Below are 19,840 nucleotides of genomic sequence, written 5' to 3'. Positions count from 1 at the left end.
ACTACAGATACTTACAATATTCTGCAAGGGACAATCCATCAAGCTTCATACAGGGATAATGGATTTGCACATGCAATGTAGGTACCTGCTCAGGGCAAGTGGGTCCTGGTGTATCCCCAAACACTCAGTTACAAGCATTTGTGTGCACATTTTGTTGATGCACTTGGATCAAGAATTTGGCCTACTACAGATGTAGGACCATGTGGGGTGTTATCTTGTCATGCAGAGGTAAGTGGAACCTCAGATCATAGGCTTTCATAGAGAAATTTGTTCCAATTTCTAGAAACTTTATTGAGAAGTATTGAATAGAGTGTAAAATTATGGAAAAGGGACTATTACTAGGAGAGATGATTAAAGATCATCACTAAAATCCAGAACTCGATTTTAGCCATTGTAAAAAAAAACAGTGACATGACAGATTTTAGTGAAATATTCATATTGATTGTGTGAGAAAAGTATTTTACAAACTAATCCCCCACCCCACCCCCCACACACACACATAATTAATACAAATCCACACAAACCTTTTCAACAATGATAAGGTCCCCTACTTGGATACTAGAACTCTTCACCTTCACAGTTCCTGCAGAAGTGAAACAAACTTCAGTAAATTACAACCTTTTCAGCAAAAGATACAGTATAAATACACAGCTGAGCAGAATCTTTAGCTAAAGGTCCATCAAAGCTATACTGGAAACTGTTTGGGAATAAGAACAGGAGTACCTGTGGCACGTTAGAGACTAACAAATTTATCCGATGAAGTGGGCTGTAGCCCACGAAAGCTTATGCTCTAATAAATCTGTTAGTCTCTAAGATTCCACAAGTACTCCTGTTCTTTTTGCAGATACACACCAACACGGCTGCTACTCTGAAACCTGTTTGGGAATACGTACTTTAAATTTGTTATTTTGAAGGTGGCCAGTAACAATTCTATAACACACAGAGCTGGTCCATACTACTTCTACCTGATGCTTTAGTTAAAGTGGTAGAGGCCTATGCTTTGGTGCTGGAGATCTGAGGTTCAATCCCAAGTGATGACCCAACAGGGTGAAGTCATTCCATTATTTTTATAGTGCTTAGCATCCATGAATTTAAAAATGCTTTCAAAACTTGTTAGGCAGACTGTGGTGCAATGAGAATGTAACAGGGAGCTATGAATTTCTGGTGTTTCTTTTCAGCCAGGTAAGTGGAAAATTGAGGCTTACATATTCAATATAATGCCTGACCACAATAATTAAAACAGACACGTCAACCTTAACTCACGGTTAAATTCCTTTTTGTATTGCAACCTTATAGCAGGCCAAATTCTGCAGTCATTCCTTTGTGACAACGAGAGCTTTGTCTGAATAAACACTATAAGATATGCCCCCTCACAAGAACATGTAAACATTTATTCCCTTGCAGTTGTCAAGCATTTTTACCAGTTGTTTTAAACCAGAGAATTAATTTAACAATTGGCTAGTAATTTTAAATCATTAGCCAGTTCTAGATTTGGCTTCTCATGGAGACTAATGATTTATTATCAGTTAATTTGAACTCTGCTTTATGTGGCTGCCTGCTATATTCAACAAAAGCCTCTTTAATCTGTTGTGCTTTGGGTAGAAGGGGGGAGACTCGTGGGAGTTCATGCCAGGCAGAACCCCAGCATGGACAACACTCCTACTGTAATTTGCAATTCATTGGCTAACGGGCCAGCTACCAGCTCAGAAAGGGGGTGAAAAAAAAAAGGGTGGGGGAAATTAGCACAAAGCACAAAGGTCACTGGGATTTTACTACTGGCAGTCCCTTCATTAGCATCCCTCTCAGGATATGCTTCAGTGTTTCTGCTCCAAATTAACAATGAAAGCCATTCTAAGCTGCTGGGCAGCCTGCTGCTTTGGTGACACACTGTGTCTCGAACAACATCCCTCATCACTTCTGCTAATAAACGCAGACTTCCTTACCTGCTGTAATTATTGCTACAAATTATAAGCAGTCAAGGTCCATTTACAAATATCTTGTAGGTCTTCACAGATCTTGAGCTTTGGCTCATGAGAATTTAATTAACGAAGGTAAACAGAACGAATATTGGGCTACCGAATCAATAGCTGGCAGGGCAGGCAGCATACCAAGGGATTAGAGTCCATTACCTTCCATGGAGAGGCTTACAGGGAATGCAGCACTTCTAGACCCCTTCTGTATGCCCTATACAACATGATACATTAGGATACTAAAATGATCTGGCAGGTAACATCTCTTTCCTCCTCATATTGTCATTCACGGAATAATAGAGAACACTGGTGAATACTCTACTGTACAGGGAAGGAAGCCCTAGGCACTCCTTCCTCGTAGCTACAGAGATTCCCAAACCATGGTGCACAGAGCACTGAGTGGGGGGTATATGGAGAACTGGGTGGTCAGAATGTGCTGGCCCCTCAATTCCAGCTTCTAAATTTAACTGCAAGTCATTTTAAATACTTGACATACTCTCCTAGCATCACTTTTCCATGTGAGCCACAGGGATGTTAGGCAGTCATGAGTAGGAAGGGAAATGGTCTGTGGCATTGCAAATGGAGAGGAAGTGTTAATGAGACAAGCTGAATTAAACACGGTTCACACTAGGAAAAAGTTTGAAAACCCCTGGACATCACCACCTTGTAACTTCCATCACATGCATAAAAAGCTTTACGGACCCTCATACATCAGCATCTGGGAAATGACAATACAACCTACTACAAGTAAATACACCTTGGTCGTTATTCATGGTCTCATCCCATAAGCATCTCAATGTTGGCACTTTTAAGGAAAAAGGGACAGATGACAGAAATATCTTTCTAACTGATCTGCACTCTCTAAAGAAGCCTGTTGTGTGAGATACACCCTCTCCCTTTTAACTAGCAAAGCTAATTTTCTTTACCAACCAAATTCATGGCCCCTCATGGATGACATCTTATGGCAAAAACCATATGTCACACTAAGAAGACAGGACCAGATGTTTCCTTTGACTCAGGACTCCCATAAAGCAATTTACTAAAATTAGTTTTATTTTAATCTTGGGAATTCTATAGTTTGTTTTTAAATCAGCTACTGAATACGGGAATTTGCTTATGCACATTTGAGATACCCAATAACACAAATGCTTCAATATCATTCTCAGTAATTTTCTACTATTGTAAAAAATAATAAGATACTTTTATATAAAATATGGATGCTTTCATAAATGCATGAAACAGTACTGTTCTTTGACAAGCAGCAATGTACATGGATTTTTAAAACAATCCAGATTTAACAAGGATTAAATTAAAAATACTTTAAATGTTATATTTTAAGGCCTTCATTTTCTGAAGTTCATTAGAATGCTTAACACAAAACTCAGATCACAAAATCCTGCTCCATTAAGTTACATGAGGGTTTTGGTTTTTTTTAAACAGTATTGGTTTCATTCTTAAAATGTGAGACAGGACTTGTTCCGTTTTCCTGAAACAAAGGAATGTGTATGCCCCTTCTTGTATACAAAACCAAATATCATTCCCTCAAGTTTCTTGATGTTAACTTTTGATGTGCCCTGAAACATGCTATTTGTGTCTGACAAAAGACAGAAAATGTGCATGCTAGTGTGGAAATATTTCACTCCACCACGCAGCTATGGGCTTTTAAATTTCTACCAGATCTGCGGTGTGATAAACACACCATTATGCAGATTATTTAAATTGTCAAACATACCAGCAAGAGGAAATGTCTCTTTCTACCATACAAGGGCCTTTATGGAGATTTCATGTGGGATTTCCACAGCCTTTATCACAGCAGAGATCAAAACACTCTTCATTTGGAATTAAAAGTTGAAGCCAAATGTTTATGAAAACAAGTCAAATGCACCCTAGAATCAAAAATAGCTTCTTTTTTTATCCATTCCATTAAGCTTTTGGCTTCTACAGCCTAACACTATATAAACTGTGGAGCATGGCAGAGAGAGGTTGGGAAAATATTGTTTTTATATGGCTGGTAAATGCCAGTGATCTGTATCTTAAGGAGCACCCCCTCGGTAGGAGTTCTTTTCACATTTCTTACTATTTGTGTAGTTTCTCTATTATGCTCTGTTGCCCAGGGAAGGGAAAAAAGTGAGAGGAAACCAGAACAATCCTGGAATTGTAAGCAAAGACCTAGCTCTCTATCAAGCAGAAACTCCGCCTGCAGATTTTATAACAAAAGTGGTCCTGTAGGTTTGTGAATAAGGGATTGAAATGTGATTGTTGTCCATTATAATCGAAACAACTGTCCTGTAAAACATTACTTTAACTTTCTAGAAGTTTGCTGATTTTTAACTAAAATATTGAAGGGATCAAAGAGGTAACAACAGCAGCCCATTAAAAAAAGGCAAAATAGGTTCAGTAATAATTGCTCTCTTATGCAGAATAAAGGATACAGCCTTCTACAGTAAGGAAATTATTAATTTATTATTATTATACCAGTATTGGAGTTTGGCTACTATATTCCAAATAAGAAGTGACCAAAGAGGATTCTCCCTTTTTCGCTATCAAGAAACCAGCTTATTCAATCTTAAAGAGGTTATCCAGACGGATGCATTAGAAAATTGGTGAACAGGAGCAAAACTGCAAATAATTGCAAGCTACCAAAGGTGTTGCAGTAGGGCATGCTGGCGAGATCTTTATGTATGATTGGTGAAATAACTTGTGTTTGGAAGTGCATGAACAAGAGACTGTTCAAGTGAACAGAAAACCCAGATCTCTGCAGAGAATGAACTGGCAGGATTCAAAGCAGGAGAAAGATGCACAGAAGATGACAAGATGATGCTAATTCAGGGAAGCATCTAAGCCTCTTTTTAAATCCATCCCTATACAGGAAAGCACATAAGCATGCGCTTAAGTCTCACTGATGAAGGCCATGTCTCCACTACCACTTATGTCAGCAAAACTTACGTCGCTCGGTGGGTGTGGGAAAAAAAAACCAAAAAACCAAAAAACACACCCCTGAGCAAGTTTCGCCTGCATAAGTGATAGTGTGCACAGCGCTAAGTCAGGGAGAAGAGATTCTCTCGCCAACACAGCTACCGTTGCTTGTTGGTTCAATTATGTCGACAGGAGAGCTCTCTCCCATCAGCAAAGAGCAGCTACACGAGAGATCTTACAGCAGCGCAGCTGCATCGGTACAGCTCTGCCGCTTTAATATCTCACGTGGTGACATAGCCTTAAGTTCATGCTTAACTCTGACTAAGCTGCCTAGATTTGTGTCCACGGGGCAGTGGGGAGAAGAGAGAAAAACTACACAAGTTCTAGATTTTGTAACAATTTAGAGACATTCAACAGCAGAGATAAGAATATTCAACAGGAAATTATAATGAGAAATTAGTTCTGCCACAGTTATTCCTCAAGTATAGCTGTGTTGAGTTTCACTCCTTATTCTCCCTCTCCCATGCTGATGGCCATCTACAGGGGTGAAATTGTCCTGAATTAAAAACACACAGCAACCTTTTAAAAGGCTTTAAGTTACTGGTACTGTCTCCTCGACTGCCCTTGCCAATGTGATACGCTCTTGTTATTTGTATAATGATAGTACCTTGGAGTCCCAGTCACTGGCCACACCCTATCGTGCTAGCTGCTGTAGAAACATATCCAAAAACACATTCCTTGCACCAAACAGCTTACAATCTAAGTATCTGGAGTTTTCGTAAATTAACCCAAAATTAAAATTAATGGTCATAAGATTCTATTACTATGCTACTGGTGACTTTCATACACCTGGGGCCTGATCGTCTGAGGTTACTGGCAGCTGACAATTAAGCCCCTGAAAGTTGCTCGCTTCCATTTAACTTTCCCAAAAATTGTTATGCAAATACTTATTTTAAAAGTTGAGATAATCACTACTCATGTGCCCACTGAACATCAGAGCCTTACAATAAATAGCTTCATGATGCTCTCTTTCTATATTCTGTTCTGACTGGGCTACTGTAGTGTCTCATTAGTGCTCCCTTACCAAATATATTTTTAAAAATTAATGAAATTGCTTGTATTATATGCTAGCGTCCAGCTGCCCATCCCACTCAGTTTCTTTCAAGAATTAGTGAAGTTAAGGAGGAAGAGAGGGAAAATCATTCATGGGAAACGTAATTGCAATATGAAAAGAACTAAGAAAAGGTCAGGCCCCTTATAGATCAATGAATAGAACACAGAAGGCAACTCTTTTATACCTTTAAATAGATGTAGTAAACCACTCTTTGATGGGACTTTTGCTGGTTGCCAAGCATTTTAAATGTTGTAGTGAGAACATGTTATTAAAAGGGGATTTAATATTCAGCAACTGCAATGGCTTATTCCACAGCAGCCTCACAGTTCCTGGCCTATGAAGTATGCATAATCTTAAGCAATTACATGCAAAAGAAGGCTTGTTCTCAAAATTGCAAAAATTCATAGCATGAATCACACATGCAGCTTGTTTTACATACATGCTCAGATCACTGCACCTTCAAATTGACAGGCTACATTTTTTATATCAAAGAGGACTGAACCCCAAAAAAGAAGCTACTTAATTTAAAAATAAAAAAAATTTAAAAAAAAGCTCCTATCATCATTGGGCAGCACTGCTAGCTATGCCATGGTTAAAACTATCATTCTTCAGTTAAAGTGGGATTTACACTTCTTTGTTAGGCATAATATATATAATGATCCGAACAAAAAAATCACACCACTAATACTTAGGGTACAGAATAAATTTTTGAGAAAGTCTGAAGTGAATCTATCCTATAGTTTAACTGTCTGGAAATGACCCTATTAAAATTTTGATCTAGTGTCTATTTTATTTTTGGCTTATAAATGACTTAACAGTCTGAACTGCTCAGAGTTCAAAGCAGGGGCAGCTAAACAAAATATATTAAAAATACACAAAAAGTTATTAGCAATATCCCTGCTTAATGTTTCTGTTGCTGTCATGAAAACCACATTCAAAAATATTAGTTGAATGTCAACATGCAATATTTTTCACAACAAAGCACTGGTGTGTAACACACTAAGGCGTGAGCTTTCTGGCAAAGAGGGTCCGGTGGTGGCAGCAGGATTATGGAAGTGCATGGCCAGTAGAGCCAGGTAGAAACTGGAATTTGGCACGTAGCCAGATGACATATCCTAAGATAGGCAAGAGCAGAGTTCTTCTACTCCTCCTACACACATCAGAAAGGAGAGCATGACACCATACTTTTCTCTACACGATCTCCAAGGAGCTTGGTGCAAAGTATTTTCTACCCCAGCCTGCGTTATGCTTTCAGGGCTCCATTTCTTTCATACAATCACAAACACGTACACAAAAATTAGAGTTCAGGCTGCTTAACTCTTCCACAAAATAAGTAAAGCCATTGTTACCATTAAAAAAAGTGAATACCCACTTGCATCCGAAGAAGTGGGTATTCACCCACGAAAGCTCATGCTGCAAAACGTCTGTTAGTCTATAAGGTGCCGCAGGATTCTTTGCTGCTTCTACAGAACCAGACTAACACGGCTACCCCTCTGATACATTAAAAAAATGTAAGCATAAAAAAACCTAACTGGAAATAATGAAATTGCTTACATACATTTTATTATCCCTTCTCACACATCTGGTTTAAAGATAATATTAACACCTGAAAAGTCACCTTATATGTTACAGTCACCTTAACGCTGACATATACACTTATGAACTCCTTCAGCACTTAGGTCACTAATTATATATTTGACATAGTTATAAGAAGAATATAATTAGTGACGCATATGTTGAAAGAGTTCCTAAGTATGTATAGTAGGGTCATAGCTAAGGTAACATGTAAGGTGAATTTTCATGTCATAGTCAAGTGCATGTATAAAGCGTTGGGGTAATAATGGATGTGTATGTAAATTATCTTAACTAGTTACACTGTGTCCTTCTAATTGCCCCTGGACCATGCTGAACCAGCCCCCTCCCACCCTCATCTGTTGCATCTACCTTTGACTAGCTGCTGTCTGGAAAGTTTTTAAGCCAAGACAAGGTTATTAGAACGTTTAAGTAAATAACTACCACCGATAATCTGCAGTTTTCTTTCTTTCGTTAGTTATTAATGGTTATGCGCTAGTTGTGTATTTTGTATCTGGGTTATATTTACTTCAGCAACCTTATTAGATATTGGTTTGTGAAAATCTTTCACTGCACACAGCAGAGCAATTTCCTTCCACACAAGCAAGGAAGTGTTCCTGGAAAGCAAAAGTATTACTGAAAGACTCATGCGTGACTACTCATGTGAATAAAATACAATTTTGAACCCCCCACACGATAGCTACCAAAGGCCTAGTTTTGCCTTCATTCCATCTACAATCTACTTCCTGCACTTGCATCTCCCCCTCCCTTTCCTTGGCCACTGAGGGACTTCCCTTCCTTTAAAGGGCACTGCTCCCACGAGGCCATTCACTGATAATCAGCCAATTAAAGGATCTATAGTAGAGGAGGGACAAGGATACTTTGCTTTCATTTTGCTAAAGCAAACTCAAGGTGATTCAGTTCCAGGTTCCATTTTCTCCAACATGCCATGGTACCACAAAGACAAGGTCAGGGCACAGATTTTACAATGGGCTGTGATTTAGGCCTATCAGTTTTCAAGAGCCTGATCTGCCTGAAAGTTCAACCTACATCCAATGTTTGTCTGGACTGGTGTGTCTGTGTGTAATTTAAATTTTAAATGTATGGAAAGAAACTGCATCTTTCCATTCAGCCTGCACAGCACCAAATACAGCCTCACACACCCTATAAATAGAATACTGAGATTCTGATCATTCTGCATACAATGTGTCCCGAAGTTACTTGAAATAACTTGCCCATTCACATTTGCTCTCGATTTATTTCCTAGGGGAACGTTCAATAACTGGCAGCTTCAACTGTAGTTATGCAAGAAGGTATCTGCAAGTCTACCGAGACCTGCAGATGACTCTCTAGTGCTAAAAGCAACAAAGTGGACATTAAGCCACGTGCCTGCATGCCTGTAACCCTCCCGCCCTCCTTGAACTCTGCTTCTCTGACTGTCAGCAGCAGTTGATTGAGTTGCAACTCCTGCTATTCCAGCAGTCTGCTACAGGATACAGTGGGGCAGAGGCAGAGAGCTGGAGCCAAAGAGCTGACCTCTTGCTGCGAGCTTGCTGTAGATCTGGGAGTTTACTTCTTTGTCGCGTGTGTAACAACGGATCTCCTCCACTGCCTCACGAATGATGGTAACTGCAAGCACAAAACCCTAAAGGGGGAGAGGAGAAAAAAACTAAATGGGTAAGAGGCCAGAAAACATCATCTGTCTCAGATCGGTGTAATACACGATACTGACCAATGCCCATGCCTATGCTCAATGTTTTAGTCTTGTTTTCCTGACTTCTTATTGCTTAATTATTCTGATGAGTGTTATACAGAACCCTGATAGCAAGATAACAATACACTCACATTTTTAAAATATCGTTTTATTTATAGGCTTTCTGTGCTGCTTGCCAGGCACATCATAAACAATTTACCCTCGCAACAGCCTTGTAAGGTAGGGAAGTTTTATTTCCATTTTACAGATGGGAACTGAGGCAGAGAGAGATTAAGGCCCGGCTCCTAGCAGGTATTCAGGTGCATAACCTGGTCTACATCTAAAACTTAGGTCAACCTAGTTACGTCACTCAGGGCTTTGAAAAATTTCTCACCCTGCATGACATATTTAGGTTGACCTAACCCCCCGCTGCAGACACAGCCAGATTGATGGAAGAATCCTTCCATTGATCTAGTTACTGCCTTTTGGAGAGATCAATTACCTACATTGATGGAAAAACCCTTTCTGTTGATGTAGGAAGCATCTATACTACGTGTCTACAGAGGAAAAGCTTCAGAGCTGTAGTCGTGCCACTCTAGCATAAATATGGGCTAACCCCCAATGAAATCAAAGGGAGTTAGATGCCTAAATACACTGAAAGGTCTGGGCCGCTGTGGCTTGCCCCAGATCACAAAGGAAACCCACTACATTGCCAGATCTCCCAAGACCTTGTCTTGTGCCTTAAGCACAAGACCATCCAAGATAGTTCATCTAATTTGATCCTACAAACATACAAGTACCTAACTTTATTACCATGAGTAGTGCCTCAAAATTAATGTGACTATTCACAGTACTAAAGCATTGGCAGGATTGGCATAGATCATTCTCTTCTATAGACGTGAGGAACTATTTCAGTTTCTTACAGCATGGAGAACATACACATCATACTTTTAGTATTACCAAACTCCAAAAATAAGCAGAGCTCAGACAAAGCAACTCCCTCTATGGGCAAGTATCACAAACTCATTTTATACCTGACATTATTCAGCTCTGATTCACTACACTGCTAAATCTGGCATGTCAATGAACAGAGCTGCGAGCGCTTTATACTCCATGTGAAAATTCATATTACAGAATCTTGTAATCAGGCAGCAGGGTTCTTGTCAACCAATGCATCTGTTAGATATCCAATCAAATTCCATTTTTTTAAATTGTTTAAAAGCATGACAGTTGAAACATGCAATAAAAGACAAAACCACAGACAGATTTATAAATAATGATGGGTAAATAAACAAATGGGATAAGAATTTCCAATGTGGTTAATGAATTTTTGGGTGCCCAACTTAAGATACCTTTCAAGGGACTTGATTTTCAGAAAGTGCTGAGTGCCCACCCTTTGAAAATCAGGCCTCTTTAAGACACCTCAAGTCAGGCACCGAAAAATTACTGATCACTTTGGAAAACCTTGGGCATACAGTGCTGACAATATTACTACCTGACACTGACAATAATTAACCTTTTCACATGTACTCCCTCCATCTTTTTTTTTTTTCTTCCCAAACAAGAAACTGTCTCTGGTTTACTGAAAGGGAAGGAGAGCATTTTCTGCAATTAAACTCAGACATTCTTATAGGTTTGGTTTTTGCGCACACAGTCTCACCTAAAACATACAACACTGTAATAAAATTGTGCAGTGTCTTAACTACAGTTCATATGTATCAGTGCACAACCGCAGGATACATTAGGAGGAAAAAATTGACATTAGCTTTGAAATGCAGAAGGTATTGCATGCATTTGCATTATTTAAAGGGGGCATTTTCAAAAGGACCTAACTCAAGCTCTTTTGAAAGTTTCAGCCTCAAAACTTTCCTGTTTATTAGACTGCAGGAGGCTTAATTAAGATAAACATGATTTAAAATATTAAGCCCCCCAACCCTCTTTTCAAGGACAGTTGAGTATTTAGCAAATAATACACTTTGGTACCTATTCTAATAATAGATAATAATGATCCTAATAATTCCACAAATTATACACAGTGCCAATTAATGTTAATGGCAACTTTCTGCCTGTACAATAGAGAAGGACTGGTCAAAAAATGCTAATTTTTTATAAGAATTTTCTTTTAAAGTTTTCAAAATTTCCTGCATAAACTTCTACTTCTATGACAAAACCCCAATATACTGAAAATTTTGAGTCTCCATTGTGTGACCACCATTAAAAAGTTCCCAATATATTTTTCGCCAAAATGAAAATAAAAGCCATTTTTCACCAAAAAAAAACAAACGTTTTGACAAAAAAATAATCCTACCAGCTTTGCTGTGGAGAAAAGAGAGTTGGTCAAATATACAAACTACTGAGACAGTCTCTCATTACCTTCCATACATAATGCCCATTAACATTAACAGGAATTATTTTCTTACATCAAGAGAGAATATGTCCTTAAGGCAGTGTTTCTCAAACTGGGGTCACCGCTTGTGTAGGGAAAGCCCTTGGCGGGCCAGGCCAGTTTGTTTACCTGCCCCGTCCGCAGGTCCAGCCAATCACGGCTCCCACTGGCCGTGGTTCGCTGCTCCAGGCCAATGGGAGCTGCTGGAAGTGGTGCGGGCCGAGGGACTTACTGGCCGCCCTTCCAGAAGCCCCCATTGGCTTGCAGCAGCGAACCGCAGCCACTGGGAGCCGTGATCGGCTGGACCTGCGGATGGGGCAGGTAAACAAATCAGCCCGGCCCACCAGGGCCTTTCCCTACACAAGTGGCAACCCCAGTTTGAGAAACACTGCCTTAAGGCTTGGAATTGCTTTAATAATGTAAACATGGCATAGAACAGATTCATATTACAGAAGCCAGGAAGTCAATAATATACAAAATGATCTTTTGATAGAAGCATTTCATTCCAAAAGGGCTAGGGTCAGTACATTTCACTTTGGGCCACTCAAACATTTGTCAGTTGGGTAACTGACAAGCAAAAAAAGACAAGGTTTCTCTGTCACTTAATGATTTCAGAAACTCCTAGGTGCTTTCAGACAAAAAGGAAAGAAACAATCTGTGTTGATTATTTTTAGCTTGCTTTGTGGATCAGTAATCTAAAGAGTTTGGGTAGCTGAATTTCAAATAATCGTCCAAAAATATTCCCACATGTGCTGCCTCACTATGCCATCATGTATGTCATTCTATACCAAACACTTGTATCAGCAGTCAGTAATGAACAAAGACCTTTCTTATACTACTCTCTGGCAGCTCATATGCTGAATCCTAATTGCTCATCTGGCCTAGACAAAACACAATTGCTTATAGGATTTTACAAAAAAAATTGTTGGAGAATGGGGGGGGGGGATGGGGGGCTTGTTCAAACTAGTTTGTGACACACTCACTTTTCCTAAACAGGACAAATACAATAACTTTGTTATAATATATGCCAAAACATGAATTCGACCAGATACAGGGCTGACTACCAGCAGAGTTTTAGTAGCAACTTCTTTATATTCTTTACTTCTGGGATATCAGTTTGCTTTTGCAAACAGGATTATCAGATTGAGGTAAATTTAATGGAAATCATTTTTCCCAATTCAGTTGAAAATGGGGAGAATGTTTTACCATCACTACTGCAGGAATTTTACCACCAGTGATTTCCAAAGAGCAGCCTAAAAGTGTCCTCTTTAAAATCATTGCGGATTTGTGGTTATTTTAAATATGTTTTTGCTTCCTATATTAAAAGCAACAAGTTATACCCAAGGATTTCTAAAATCTGTTGGAAGATCCAGATAACTACAGTTCATTTGCAGCCCTGCTGAGTGAAGACAGATGGCAGCACAGGTTTGATGCAAGTGTTTTCTGCCATTTGTTTATCAAAGCTGAACTGTTAATGTACTTAAAATACTATGCAGAAAACATACGATATTTCTTGGTGATTAACTACCAGCTGACCTCATGTGCAAGAGAGGGATGTAAACCCGCAGGAGGCTGCTTACTGGAAGTGGAAGGGAAAAAAGTATAGAGGTGCACAGATTTTTAAGTGGCTGTTGTAGCTTCAATTGGCTTGTGCAGTGCATTCCTATGTGCATTGGCCACATAGTTTAAATTATCTTATCATTCCATTCAATCACTCCTTATTGTGCCTTTTTAACTCTTCTCCCCACCCCCCGCCCTCCCAAAAAATCAATGCTGTGTCTTTTTTTTTTTTTTTTTTTTTTAAGATCACCACCCCCTTTTATCTGGTCTGCTACTAAACAGTTATTTCTATTGCCCCAGATGTCAAGAATTATAACAGTCAAAAACCAGTCGGAGAACACTTCAGCCTCCCTGGTCACTCAATTACAGACCTCACAGTCACAATACTGCAACAAAAAAAAAAAACTTCAAAAACAGACTCCAATGAAAAACTACAGAATTGGAATTAATTTGCAAACTGGACACCATTAAATTAGGCTTGAATAAAGACTGGGAGTGGATGGGTCATTACACAAAGTAAAAACTATTTCCCCATGCTAATTTTTTTCCCCTACCCTTACTCACACCTTCTTGTCAACTGTTGGAAATGGGCCATCCTGATTAACACTACAGAAGTGTTTTTTTTTCCTCCTGCTGCTAATAGCCCACCTTAATTGATTACTCATGTTATACTTGGTATGGCAACACCCATTTATTCATGTTCTCTGTGTATATATATATATCTTCCTACTGTATTTTCCACGGCATGCATCTGATGAAGTGGGTTTTAGCCCACAAAAGCTTATGCTCAAATACATCTGTTAATCTCTAAGGTGCCACAAGTACTCCTCGTCTTTCTACAGTCAATGGATTCAAGGAAGTCAGCTATAAAACCCAACGTCCAGAGTTTTAGAATTACATGCACATCTTACTGGAGATCTGATATGCATATCTGTCATGACTGCCCAGGCATGCCTATGTACATATACATGCAAATGAACACAATTCTGAAAACAGGGACCTAAATGTTAAAAAAGTCATCTCCTGACACCTTACCATCCTGACTTCCACTGGAAAAAGAAGCCTGGCAAGGTTCCTCTGAGCAGCTGCCAGCAGAAAGGGAGCTTGGTTCATATGCACACCAAGAGGTAAGGGGCAGGCAGAAAAGAGCTATATAGAAAACATTTGAGAACTCTATAATAATGCTCTGACGCAGACCCTCCATCTTCACCTTTAACTTTCTAATAACTTAGCAGCTGTGACCAATACTCACAGGGGCCAGGAAGATGTTTACTTTGCTCGCCATTTATTCTCTCACTTTTTCTGCGTATAGAAGTGGGCCAGTTGCCCCAGTGGTGAGTATGCCTAGTGGCAGTTGTGTAAGAGGCAAAGAATTATGCCCCTATTAACTCAGATGAAGAGGGTATAAGTAGCAGAGTCTTATCATACCTTTATGAAATTAATTTAAAAGAGAGAACATCTACACTCAGAACATTTAGAGAGCAGACTTCCTAAAAATAAGCTGCCAAAAAATCATGTGAGACACAGAATTACTTAGATCGGAGAGATAAGACAACAAAGGACATTTTGTATTCAAACACTGAAACTTTCTTGAATAAACAAACCGTAGATTACCTACCAAGGGAACCCAATACGTGTAAAGTGCACCAAGCCTCATTTCAGGGACGAATTGAGAGCAGGCCAGAAGTAAGAAGTAAAGATTAAAAAAGTATTTGAACTGGTTAAACAGCACCTACAAAAAAAGGAAGGAGGGGAGAGGTTAATGGCGATCTCAGAGTTATGCATATTGAACTAGTGATAAGAGACATTCACTTCTGCTAGCTCCTGTAATGTCTAAATCCTAAATAATGATAGCAAAGTAGTGCTGGAAATAGTTTCCAAAAGGTCATCTTAGTGAATATAACAACATGCACACAAATGTAGTTGTGCTATACAACAGATTCTGCAGTAGTTAGTCTTTAATACATACATATGATTTTACCTTTTAACTTTTGACAAATACCAGTCAAAAAACTGACAGCAACTGTAAATAGTGGATGTCTAACCAACATGATGTTTTGCCTTCAAAAATATTCTAAATATATATTTAAAACAAATGCAGTTTCAACTTGAACTGGTTTTGAGAATAGCTCCACTGACCCTTGCATACTGAACCACCACCAGTCAGAACTCTGTTTCATCAAGGAGTGGTTTTCCTTTTAAACTGATGACAGACCATGACAATGTGAGCTGAAAGCAAAGGGCATACGTGATCTGGCCATGCATTGTGATGGCTCTGTGGCCAGAGGGTAGCCTGTGGATGCAACACAGAAGAGATGCTGATAAGGAGGAGGGCCATCTGCCCTGTTGCCATTGTCAGGGAGAAGTTGGAGCCAGCAAGAAGCAGTGCCAGCCAGCAAGGAAGAGTGTAACACAGCAAACTACAGCCAACAGGTGGGCAACAAGGGGATGTCCAAAAATTGCCCCAATCAGCGTCGCACTCGCCATGTGTCTCTCCCTAAATAAAGTGCTCCCTCCGCAGAATAGCCTCAATAGATTCAGCGCCTCGGTGATTTCTTCAGGTAATCCTCTTATTTATAGAGGTGAAATCATCCAATCAGAGAAGAGAAAACATACCAGGTGAATTAGGTGCCTAATCACGCAAACCAGTATCAAATATTCAAAGGAGCACTGGCTATGAGCAGTTTGCAAAAATCCATATGCCCACGCACATTCATAAGAACTCTTCATTGAAGAACTATGAATAAACAGATTTGAGAAAAGCATAATATGGGGGTGAGAGTGGAGGTGGTCAAATCTGATGAACAGGTTGTCTGACCAGCTCATCAGGTGCTACACTGAGATAACTTATCCATAGGCCAAAAGAAATAAACCTGCCAGGTAACCCGTTAAGGAGCATTTGCAATCTGATCAGTTGTATCCCAGCACCAGGAGAAGTTTCTCAATGAGCTTGCTTAAGAGACACATGTTGGACACTAGGCAATAGTCTAAAGCATTGGTAGGCAACCTGTGGCACATGAACTGATTTTCAGTAGCACTCACAGTGCTCGGGTCCTGGCCACCCATCCAGAGGCTCTGCATTTTAATTTAATTTTAAATGCAGCTTCTTAAACATTTACTTTACATACAACAATAGTTTAGTTATATATTATAGACTTATAGAAAGAGACCTTCTAAAAACGTTAAAATGTGTTACTGGAACGTGAAACCTTGAAATTAAAATGAATAAATGAAGACTCGGCACACCACTTCTAAAAGGTTGCCGATCCCTGGTCTAAAGTCACCAGAGCATGTCTGCTCTGCCTGTAAAGTTTGGAAAGAAACCCTTAATAGGCTGCCATAGAACTGACTGACTATGTGGGCCTGTGTGATTCAGTGGACCAAGAACCCCATGTAACAATATAGAGGTGTTCTGGCTGCCATTCCAGCCCATGAGCTTCAAAAGTATTAGCATAAGGGCTGCAATGCAGTCCATCCATGTGACAGGGGTAGATTCCATTCATCCTCTCCCTTAAACCCCATAAGCTTTGGGCAGAGTGAATTTCACCCATAGAGACAGCAATGAGATTTGTATGGCATCTATTCTACAACCATACAAAAACTATTAGTTAATTTTACATTCAACAAAAGGTGACGTTTAGGCAGTGCTGTGACTAGGCATTTTAGTGCCAGGGGTGAGCAAGCATATTTGCGTCCCCTATCGTTCCCTCCCCCCCACTCCATTTTTCTGCCCTGACAGCTTTGCGCCCTGGGCTGCTACCCTGCTCTGGTTACAGCCCTGAGTTTAGACAAGGTGTATGAAGCATATTCCTAACCACTTTATAGGATCAGAATATTAGCTCTTTCCTCTGACTTAAGGTTCAGCATTCACTATGTTGTAAAAATCACTGAAAACGAGGAAGATGTTAGGGGTACGAAGACATGAAGTTTCATGGGCATACATACCCCAGGAAGAAATGTAAAGAAGTTGTATTTCTGATTGTTGATCACATTGCGAGGGTATCTCTGGTCCCTTTTTTCTGGATGGCCAAGCCAAACCGTACGAGGCCTTGGGTCTCCTCTTCCGCAGCATCTCATACACTCACAACACCTATTGGAAGGACATATATAATTTAAGAAGAAGTCTCCATTTTATCCCCCTCCATGATCCAGCCTACGTTCCCTGCCCTCACTTAACAAAACAACTCACATTTCTTCCACAAAGCTTATTAAACACAGACTCTCCCCCCATATCGTCCCCCAGCAAAAGTGCTAAATAAACCCATATAAAAACTACAGATGCATACTGAGCATTGCTGCTTGTTCAAATCACTTGCCATCTTCTATCTGTTCACTGTCAATTTAGATTGTAAGCTCCATGGGGCTGAGCCCTGGAATCTTTATTGGTCTGCAAAGTACCTAGCACACTTGAGGCACTATAGGCCTGAGCCAAAACCCATTAATGAAAAGATTTCCCTGGGCTATGAATAAGGCCCTATATAAATCGTATTACTGTTATGATATGCAGCATTTTTATGGTGTTTTATATGTTTAAAGCACTGCAGAGATATTAACTAGTTAATCCTCATTAACATTCCTGAAGGGTAGATGGGGTAATGCGTTATTATTCCCTTTTTAGATGTGAGGAAACAAACACTGAGAGATAACGTGACTCGCCCAAGTCCACACATTGAGTTAGCTCATCTCTTCCAAGATTAGATTGTAAACATCAGAGAAATTCTAATTTGAGATTCATTTTCTCCTATCATTCTCGAACTGGAGTCTCATATTACCATGAAAAGATCATAGGCTGGTGCAGCCTTAGATATAAGGAACTCAGATAGCAAAGAAGGATTCTGGTTTGGTTTGGTTTTGACCTTTTCTGTCAAAACAAGTTTCTGGAACTAAGGAAACGTGGGGTAGCTGGGACTCTCTCTGCATTGCTCCAATTGCAGGATCTAGGCCTGAGTGGCACAAAACTGCCCTGACTATATTTTGCTAAAAGAGTTGTTGCTTTTCATTGTATTACTTCATGGGTGCTGTGTGAAGATCCACATGAACAAAAGGGGAAGTGAACTGACTATAGAAAGGTAAAGATGTTAAATGTCCAAAGCAAACAAACTGAAAAAAGATGCAGACTTTTTCCCTTCCCTGCAACCCCTTTAAGTGATAGGAACCTTAGCTGATACTTTTAACAATAGAAGGTACAAAATATTCGAACAAATATTAATTTTATTTGTCCCTTTAATGTCTGTCACAACACAGTATTTGGCAAAAAACAAATGCATAGGGTATTAATATTTATTTCCTCCAAAACATTCACAAAAAAACCCTATCAAAATTGGAAGCCCGTCATGTTTTGATTTTCTACCCAGATGGCATTCTTTGTGCCATGGAAGACACTCTCCTCCCCAGTGGTGCCGACTTTCTAATCTGCCCAGGGGTTGCTCAACTCCCGGCTCTGCCCCAGGCCTGGTCCCCACTCCACACCTTCCCCCAAGCCCCCACCTGCCTCTTCCCACACCTGCCTCTCCTCTTCCCATCCCCTCCCCCAGCGCACCCGGCCTCGCTCTTCTCCCCTCCCCCCCAGTGCCTCCTGTACACCACGGAGATCGCAGTGGGTGTGAGGCGCTGGGAGGGGAAGGGAGGTGGCTTCCGGTGGGTGCTCAGCACCCACCATTTTTTTCCTGTGGGTGCTCCAGCCCTGGAACACCCAGAGAGTCCGCACCTATGTTCCTCCCATCACCAACTTTAAATTTTAGCTAAAATAAACAAGAAATAAACATTTCCAGCTGTAGTCCATTAATCTTCTCTTCTCCCTTTTCTGGGGCTAACATTAAGGCTAGGTGACATCTCCCCTGTCCTTTAGCAAAAGCCACAGAGAGAAATCCTGAAAGCCACAAATTTCAGCATAACGTGCTTAAAACTGATACTGTGACTATAGGATACCCCCTACTGTAATGCAGATGTATTTGTAGTATGGACTATAAAATACTAGCCATGCTACAGTATATGGGGATGTTTCTATATCACCTACTTGCAAAACATGAGTATCTGCAATTTTGGCCCTATCATGAATAATAAAAAGACCACGGCCTGATCTTGCTGTAGCTGAAATCAACGAATTCTAATGAGATACATTGCCAGAATCAGAAAATGGAATGCATGTCATCTTTCAGATTTATACTGTACACAAGTTAAATTTCCTTCAAAGTATGTTTGGACATCAACTTCCAGAAATCTATATTCTTGGCTTTTGAAAGTAATCAGTGTCACCAACTCTTCTGATATTTGATGTTTTTTCTTAAAGCCACAAGATTCCCAAGAGGTCAGATTACATGAGAATCTCAGCTTTCTTTTTTTCTTTCTTTTAGCCCTGCTGGTGGCAGACTAAAGACAGAAAATGTGACCTGAGTGTTCCCTGAAGGCTCAGAAACCTGAAAGCAAATAAAAAGAACCCCCAAATCATTCCTTCTAAAACCCTCCTGATTTTCAGGCACTCATGATTCTGGGAGCCTGACATGATTTTTAAATCTTTAGAGTTGGCAGGATTGAGTGAGTTTTCTTCCACATGGACAGCTGAAACTGCTCAGGACGTCCCTCTTTCATGGTTATTTGTAAACTGGGCATGTTATTCTGAACAACTGGTA

At 39.9% G+C, this 19,840-nt stretch overlaps 1 protein-coding gene across 3 annotated transcripts in view; it reads right to left on the bottom strand.

Moving 5' to 3' along the window:
* Positions 1-19,840, bottom strand: part of ATP9A (ATPase phospholipid transporting 9A (putative)) — a 121,223-nt gene that overhangs the window by 67,286 nt on the left and 34,097 nt on the right. For all 3 annotated transcript variants that reach the window (XM_044985598.1, XM_044985595.1, XM_044985597.1), the window contains exons 2-5: positions 17,157-17,301; positions 14,830-14,943; positions 9,109-9,217; positions 525-583 (exon numbers count right to left, since the gene is read on the bottom strand). In XM_044985598.1, the coding sequence (XP_044841533.1) occupies positions 525-583; positions 9,109-9,217; positions 14,830-14,943; positions 17,157-17,301 (427 nt within the window). The remainder of the gene's footprint in view (positions 1-524; positions 584-9,108; positions 9,218-14,829; positions 14,944-17,156; positions 17,302-19,840) is intronic.

Source organism: Mauremys mutica, chromosome 13 (assembly GCF_020497125.1).
Source record: "Mauremys mutica isolate MM-2020 ecotype Southern chromosome 13, ASM2049712v1, whole genome shotgun sequence".
Taxonomy (NCBI): Eukaryota; Metazoa; Chordata; order Testudines; family Geoemydidae; genus Mauremys; species Mauremys mutica.
The sequence above is the reverse complement of the archived record's forward strand: the minus strand, read 5'-3'. Positions and strand labels throughout refer to the sequence as shown.